This window comes from Panicum virgatum, chromosome 1N (genome assembly GCF_016808335.1).
Source record: "Panicum virgatum strain AP13 chromosome 1N, P.virgatum_v5, whole genome shotgun sequence".
NCBI lineage: Eukaryota > Viridiplantae > Streptophyta > Magnoliopsida > Poales > Poaceae > Panicum > Panicum virgatum.
In genome coordinates, this window is record NC_053145.1 from 2751916 (window position 1) to 2760495 (window position 8580).

The window sequence follows — 8580 nt, forward strand, 5'->3', positions numbered from 1 at the left end:
GATTTTCCCTTTTTTTTGCGTTAGCTTATAACTCCCAGATTATTTTGTTTGGGTCAAGAAAACACACGGACATGGAACCGTGACGTGTTCGTTGCTCTCTTTTCCACTTTTCCACTAGTCGCTAGCCTGTGTGCGTTAGTTAATATTGTATCCCAACCTTATATTGGACTAGCATCATGAGACACACATTGGGATCCATCATAAAGCAATCGATCTTAATCAAACACGTTGCCCTACAAAGATCATCTCGTGTCACTCATCATGACCATCATACACTACCCCTTCCTAATCAACCCCACCAATTATTAATTAAATAACACTCCTTTTAACTACTCAACCCCTTGGTCAATTACCTAATTACCCTAGACAGCCAGCCATCTAGTACAACCCATGCAGCTGCTTGGCAATCTTGTCACGCCCAATTCAAAGGTCCATGATCCGGGTCACCTGCCAGCTGCCGGATGGAGAACGGAGAACCATCATGCAGATGCAGCAGCGACCGGCCGGCCGGCGACGAGGCTGCTTCTCCTCCTCCTGTTCTCGCATGCGATCTGCTTGCCTGCAGCAGCAGCAGCTGCTTGTGGTGAGATGAGCATGGATGGATGAGAGCTGGACATGTCAGCTAAGATCTGTATGCCTGCATCAGCAGCGTGCCTGCAAGTAAAGCAGTGCAGGGAAGAGGACAAGGACAAGCCAGTCATTGGGCACTTGATCACACACACGGCCGTCGCCGTGGCAACTGCCCTCTCCGCTCCGATCTCCATGTCTGCATGCATCTACCCATATATGCTCAAGTCTCAGGGTGTGTTTAAATGGTGAAAAAGTTTAGGTTTTGTTACTGTAGCACATTTCATTGTTACTTGACAAATAATATTTAATTATAGATTAATTATGTTTAAAAGATTCAGCTTGTGCTAACCAGTTAGACTTTATAATTAGTTATTTTTTTCAACTGAATTTAATACTTTATGCATGTGTCCGAAGATTTAATGTGACGGGTACTGTGCAAAAATTTTTGGAACTAAATAGGGCCTTAGTCACTAGATTATGGATTATATATATAAAAAAACACCTCGTCAAAACGGCATGATTAAGCCTAGGCTGATAATGCTCGCTGGTTTGTACTCATGTAGAGATTTGTCAAACGGCAGTATCACGCTTGCATGGCCCTTTTATGTATCTTTATATATATGGCCCCGTTTAGATCACAATCCGTAAACCCCGTAAATATAAAAAAAAGTCACATCGAATGTTTTGACACGTACATAGAGTACTAAATGAAGTCTATTTACAAAACTTTTTGCATGGATGGGCTGTAAATCGCGAGACGAATCTAATGAGCCTACTCAATCCATGATTTGCAACAGTGATGCTACAGTAACTATCTGCTAATTATGTATTAATCATAGATTAATTAGCATCATTAGATTAGTCTCGCGATTTACAACCCATCCGTGCAAAAAGTTTTGTAAATAGACTTCATTTAGTACTTCAAATTAGCAAGATTCCATCGCAATTTTTTTTTGCGTTTCATCTAAACACGTCCTATATGTATATATATAGCATGTTCTGTTCTCTTTGCTGCTAGAGGAGTAGTAGAGTGTAGGTTGTGAACCTATAGCAGATAGGAGAGGGGACGGTGATACTTAGCAGATAGGAGAGGTTTCGTGATCTGCTACAATGTTGGAGGAAATCACCTTTTCCCTAAGATTCCTCACAAAACTGTTAAAAGCGGGTCCCTGTTGCATCTGTTACAAGAAACTAGTAATAGCTTCAGTAAAAAAGAGGGAGATGCATTTTTTGAAAAGGGAGTTGTTGAATTGTTGAACTCATCATACAACCTACAAATACATGCTTCTCTGAAGTTTTTATTAAAAAAAAATCATAGCAAGAAATCTAGGTTAGTCCTAGAGCAGTCGATGAGTCAAGGCTGGTTCACATTTCAGTCAAGCAAAGTAAAAGAAAAGTTTTCTTTTCCCCCTGGCAGCCCGATGCAGTACTAAGGGGGTGTTTTGGAACCAAATTTTTTTCAGAAGTCCCTATCACATCAAAAGGAATCTTACTATTTTATAGTATTAAATAAAATTTGTTTATAAATGTTTTTTGACAGCTGAGTGCTTTTTCGCGAGACAAATCCAATGAGCCTAATTAATGCATAATTTGCTACAGTGATGCTACAGTAATCATTTGTCAATCATAGATTAATATTCGTCTCGTAGTTTAGCCCCAGGGTTCTGGAGTTAGTTTTATAATTAATATTTATTTAATACTTCTAAATACTAAAAAATCTCAGGGACTTTTTTAAGTCCCTGGAACCAAACAGGGCCTAACTTCTGTCCCCTTCCTATTGCTTGGTTCCTTGAATTTCGCTGAACAGTTGTGGAGTCGCCCCATTACCAGTGCGAAAGGTTTGAAAAACCGCTCCCCTATTCTTTTGCGTGTGCGTCAAAACTGAGGTTGCGTTTAGTTCTAAAAAAGTTTGCGCAGTACCTGTAACATCGAATTTTCAGACACATGCATGGAGCATTAAATGAAGTTGAAAAAAATAACTAATTATATAGTCTAACTAATTCCTACAAGACGAATCTAATGATACTAATTAATTTATGATTGGACATTAATTCTCAAATAACAACGAAATATGCTACAGTAACCAAATTCAAACTTTTTCACCAAGGCTGTGTTTAGTTGCGAAAAGTGTTTGCGAAAAGCACTGTAGGTGCGTGGAAGTTTGGCAAATTTCGATGTGATGAAAAATTTGAAAAGTTTGGAAGAGTTGAGGGAACTAAACACAGCCCAACTAAACACCCCCTGAAATCTCAGAGACTCTGTCGGTGCGTGGCCTTGCCTCGGATGGTGTTGGTGTGGCCGATCCAGGACTCGTCGGTAGCATAGCAAAAGCAGCCTCGGTTCCATGCAAAGGAAGGAGACCCAGGCAGAGGCAGGCAGGACCCAGCCAGCCAGTCCAGCCCGGCTGACCCTGGTCAATCCAAAAGCTACCTTGCTCTGTACACTGTACTGCCGCGTAGCTGTACTGCCTGTCCCACGATGGCAATTGCAAAGTCTCCATTGGCCCCTGTCACAAGCCACTCTCCTTGTTTTACCCCTCCCCAAACCAACACCCATGCAAATCAGAGAGAGAGAGAGAGAGCAAATCAGAGAGAGAGAGAGATGAATAAGATGGTTTGATTGTGGCAATGGAGATTCTAATTCCACAGTAGATAACACAAGTGAGGATGACATGGTGTGTGTGTCCCCATCCCCCATGTGTGTGTGTGGCATGTATATAAACCAAGGTTTTAAATCTCCGGCTATAGCTTCCGCTATCTCCGGCTATAGCTGTTTGAGAGAAATTTAGATAAGTTTTTTCATGTACAATTTAGCTCTTAGCTACCGCTATAGCCTGCTATAGCTGGCTATAGCCCGTTTTTGGACATCGATAGCTAAATGGCTTAGCCCGCTATTTAAAACATTGATATAAACCAGCAGAGATTGGGAAGAGAGAACAACGAGAGAGATTTTCCCTCCAAAGGTGGAAGAAGCAAAGCATCCAATTCCCCACCCCCCTAGCTTTTGTAGCTTTCCATTCCCCACTGCTGCGTGCAAGCATCTTCCCTCCCCCCGTCCTCTTTAATCCCCTTCTCGCCGTCCTATTGCCGCCCTTCCAGCCTAGCCGCCCCTCTTCCTCAACCCTCATCCCCCCCGCCGTAACACCATCCTACCTCTCCGAGCTCTGAATGGTGAACAGCCTCCTGGTAGAGTACAGACAGGCAGGCCGGCAGGCGTGCTCGCCTTGTTTGTTCGTTTCTGTCGCCGTTGGGTTGCTTGCCTTGTGACGCGAGAGATTGAGAGGCCCGCGGGTAGCGGCGGGAGGGAGGGAGGCCAACGCGCTGAATCTTGTGACGCGGGGCTTGGCATCTTGCGGGCTGCCCCGCTTGTTCGTTGCCCATCAATGCACTCCTCCTCCTCCCCTTGCCTTCGCTGCATGCAATCAGTGTGTGCCTCTGGTCGCCGCCGTTGCTTGGCTGTCAGCTTCGCGCTCGCAATCGCATTGCCTTCTTCTTCTCTTTAGCTACAAGAATCTGACGGACACAGCTCCACTGTTCCCTGCTTCGTTGGAGTGTCTCTCCGTCTCCGTGCGCGCGCGCATTGCTCCGACGAGCGATTGGTCTGGTTGCGGCGGCGCCGGGAGCGCCGGAGCTTGTCCGTTCGTGGCACGGTTCATGACCCAGTTGGTTGTTGCCGTTGCTGCTGCTGCTGCTGGTCTGAAAGGGAATCAGAGCGGAGCAGAGTGGGGGCAGGGCGATCCGAGGCTAGCGAAGCTAGGCTAACGCTCCGGGCATGCGTTTCTTCACCACAGGCGGGGGCGGCTCGTCGTCGGCGCGGTCGTACGAGCCCATGGCCACGGCGGACACCACGGACCTGCGCTACTGGCTGCACTGGCGGGTGGGGCTGTGCACGCTCTGGGTGCTCGGCTGCATGTCCGTCACCGCCTACCTCATCTGGCGCCACGAGGGCACCGGCGCCGACCGGCGCTCGGGCGGCGCGTCCCCGCCTTCCTCGGCCGCGGGCGGCGAGGCGGGCGGCAGGAAGGGGAGGCGGCCCGGGGTGCTGTACGACGAGGAGGCGTGGCGGCCCTGCCTCCGGGATATCCACCCGGCGTGGCTGCTGTCGTACAGGCTCATCTCCTTCTTCGTCCTCCTCAGCCTGCTCGTCGTCATTGTCATCTCCGATGGCGGCAACATCTTCTACTACTACACTCAGTAAGTCAATCGCTTGTTACCACGTCTTGTTACTTTCACTCCCCATTGCCTTTTTCTGATTGGATTTTTTTTTGTTGTGGATTAGATGCAAAGTTGGATAAAGCTTTTTCTTTAATATAAACTTCTTTGGTTAAAATAAAAACAAGGAGTGTATTGCCAGTTGCCATGGCACTGATCAGGTCTTTTTCTTTGGTGTTTGAATTGGCAATTGGGTCGGCAAGTTTTGGCATTTGTTCTCTCCTCTTGCAATACTTTGTGTTTTCAGGGAATAAATGGTGCTTTGTCTCAGAGCAAAGTGCCTGTTCGGCTTAGAATGAATAGTGCTCGGCTGGTAGAACAATAGTATTGTGTGAGAGGAAATAAGCCGAAATAAGTCAAGTCGCACTGTAGATCAGATCAGCCGAACAGCCTCAAACTTGTTTTGAACATGTTTCTTGAAAACAATAGTGGAACCATTAATCAGTTTAACTTCTCTGTGATACTACTGTACGCAATTGATGGCTAGCAACAATTGGCTTGTTGGCTTACACAGGAAGCGACCTACTATCTGTTTTCTGTTGGTGATTCTCCCCTTCACCAGCACATTTTTTTGACCCTATGTCCCTGTGGACTGTGGTACATTTTAAGAGTTTTTTTTTCTGGGTGATGTACTGTTTTGCTTTACTTTATTAATTGGAAAAGAGCCTCATTGTAGATATCGTGTGAAGCACATTTAAGAAGAAGAAATCTTTTTCAGTTTAACATTAGCAACTAACCATACATAAGCACTGCAGAGGGTGGGTTTTGCGAACTGTTTGTGTGGTCAAGCTGGAAGCTTCTCCATGCTTCATAAATGAATAAGTGGATAGTGCTGTAAGAATACCAACTCCAAGTCTCCAACTAAATGGCCTTCAGACACTCTGTTCCACTGGACCTGAACATTTCTGATATGGATTTTTTATTTTAAATAAATACCTTCCTTTTGGATACTGTCTTCTTTTACAAATCACTAGTGTAACCTTTGTTCCTTTTTAAAAGAAAAAATCTGAGATGTGACTGGTTGGTAGCACCAAATTTTTCTGAAAGGCCCAGTAGCTGTTTCAGTGTTTCTGCTTTGTAACTCTGCTCTTAGAAGTAGCACTTGTACCCCAGCTCCTTCTAATGGTTGTTGAACTGTCTGTCCTGCAGGTGGACCTTCATTCTGGTGACGATTTACTTCGGGGTAGGCCCTTTCTCTTTCACAATCACAGCCAAATAATTTATCTCCACCGAACTGCTCAAGCTAATGATGCATTCCAATGACTTCTAAACAACCTTTTGTCTGAAAAATAATTGGTCTGTGAATTGTTTCAGCTTGGCACAGCCCTGTCCATCTACGGGTGCAGCAAGTTCATCGATGAGAATGTCGCCGCGGTGACAGCAGACATGGAGCTTGGCACCCCTTACATTGCCCGGGGTGCGGCTGCTAAACCGAGTTTCGAAGAACACGATGGTTCTAGAGAGATTGCTGGGTTCTGGGGTTACCTGCTCCAGATCATCTATCAGGTAAGAGAGGCCTCCACACCACCAAATTGTTTGAAATATTATCCACTTGAGAACCTTTTCACGTTTCTTATTGGAGAGGGACATCTGCATTGTGCACTGACATTTGCTGATTTGGTGTTGCATACATAGAGGGGGTCTAGTTTTGCTTTTCAGGTGCAATTATTAGTGCCGGGTAGTTACCATGATGCACTAACGACAAAAGCATTACTAGTGTATATGCTCATGGATTGGATTCTGTTTCTGAATCTTTGTCTGGTCACACCTCCATGGCCTGTAGCTGCTCCTACATGAGCCAACTTACAAATAGTCCAAGCCCAAGAGTTCAAAATACATCTCTGCACGTTGAACACCTCATATTTCCTTGCTTGCTTGAAGGGCTGAGTCACATTTGCCCAACTTTCTGAAGTGTAGGGCTGACTCTTTTGATTGTGGCATCAGGAATAAAGGAAGCCTGTTTCCTTTGGATTGATTTGCTAGGCCTAACTGTATCAAGAATCGTGACTGAATGTCTACCTAGGCTGGCATATGACAGTGTGAGAAATCTCACCTTTTGCTTTGTGAGAAGAATTAATAGATAACTCCAAAGATGATGACCTAGGAGCAGTAGCTTCAGAACAGGTCCCATTAGTACAGGACTATACTATTGGCTGCACTTTACAGCACTACCGTAACTTTTTTACTATTTATCGACAGACAAATGCAGGTGCTGTGATGCTGACAGACTGTGTGTTTTGGTTCATCATTTTCCCATTCCTCACCGTCAAAGACTACAATCTGAACTTCGTAAGTACTCGTGTTTCCTTTCTTCCCTAACATGGCTTCTCACATTCTCACAAAAAGGGTGCTAATTGTTGGCTGGTTTCTCTTGTTGCAGTTGTTGATAGGAATGCATTCAGTTAACGCTGTTTTCCTGCTCGGTGAGGCAGCCCTGAATAGCTTGGTAAGCACACTGAGTGACTACTTAACTACATAATCACTCAAGCACACTGCCTCATTGAACTGCTCTTCAAGTAATTTTACTGACCAACTTTCAAATTTACGTGGTTTGACAGAGCTTCCCTTGGTTCCGGATCGCATACTTCTTCCTTTATACGGCGCTTTACGTCATTTTTCAATGGATTGTTCATGCAGCAACTCCGATTTGGTAAACATTGTAGCTTCCAATTCATGAGCAAAGTACTACTACTTGCATTGCTGTTTCACATCACTATACTAACTCAACACTATGTGACCTTTGGCAGGTGGCCTTACCCATTCCTTGACCTGTCATCTAATCTGGCACCTTTGTGGTAATGCTACCTACAGTACCTCATAACAAAAGACCAAATTCCACACAAACTTTTGCAAGTCAGCAAATTGTAACCACAAATTTAACTGATTTCCTACCAATTTGTCTACGCAGGTACCTGGCGGTCGCGGTGATGCAGCTGCCGTGCTACGTGGTGTTCAGGCTGGTGATCAAGCTGAAGCACCACCTGCTCGCCAAGTGGTTCCCGGGCTCGTTCGTAAGAGGCTGCTAGGGCACAAGCCAGCATCTTCTTCGCTCCATTGCGACTAGTCCATTCAGAAAAAGGCAAAGCCGCTAGGGAATAATGGCGGATCGATCGTTTGTGCGATTTTTATGCGGATGCCCTCTCCAAGGAAAGAATAGAGGGGAGTGGCGCCGTGCAAGCGTTTTACTTTATTTACAGAGTATAGGTTGGTGATGTACATGGGGGGTGGAAGCAGCATACAGTAGTTTTTAAGAGTTTTTGCTGTGGTGGTGGGGAGTGATGAACAGGGGACCGGGAGGTAAAGAGTGGCTGTGCATAGGTTGGCTGATTGGTGAAATGGGGATGATGATATTCGACTATTCGTTGACATCTTTTGTACTTGTCCTAGCTGACTAACTTCTGGAGTGAAACTATGGTTCTGAAGCAACCAATTGAGTTCAGACTTTCAGGATGTTGGAGCATTCTCATGTAACCGTGACAGTTCAAGTTGTATCCATGTCGATTAGGTGCATTAGCTAGGTGCATTAGCTAGTTGTTTATCTGAACATGTTTTGTAACACGCGTAGAATCGCGGGCAACAACGGAGACTGCACGTTGTTGCGTCGTGACCGCGTCCTGGGGAGGGCAGACTCCGCCACGGCGTACATGCCATGCATGTCGCACGGGCGCTCGCAAATGACGGTGCACCGTGCAGCAGCAAGTCGTGGCGGGGATGTAGGATCGAGCCCGTGATAAACTCAAGTTGAATGCATCGGAGAAGCTGTGCCATACACAGTGAAACCAACTCGCCACGCTCGCGT

General features: G+C 45.6%; 1 protein-coding gene across 1 annotated transcript; it reads left to right on the top strand.

Annotated features, from left to right (window-relative positions):
* Window positions 1-3482: 3482 nt before the first annotated feature.
* LOC120654559 lies at window positions 3483-8241 on the top strand. Its single transcript, XM_039932127.1, has 8 exons — window positions 3483-4763; window positions 5931-5964; window positions 6096-6287; window positions 6981-7070; window positions 7162-7227; window positions 7340-7431; window positions 7529-7576; window positions 7690-8241. Exons 1-8 carry the CDS (start codon window positions 4342-4344, stop codon window positions 7805-7807), a joined length of 1062 nt encoding a protein of 353 aa, XP_039788061.1. The 5' UTR covers window positions 3483-4341; the 3' UTR covers window positions 7808-8241.
* The last annotated feature ends 339 nt before the right edge of the window (window positions 8242-8580 follow it).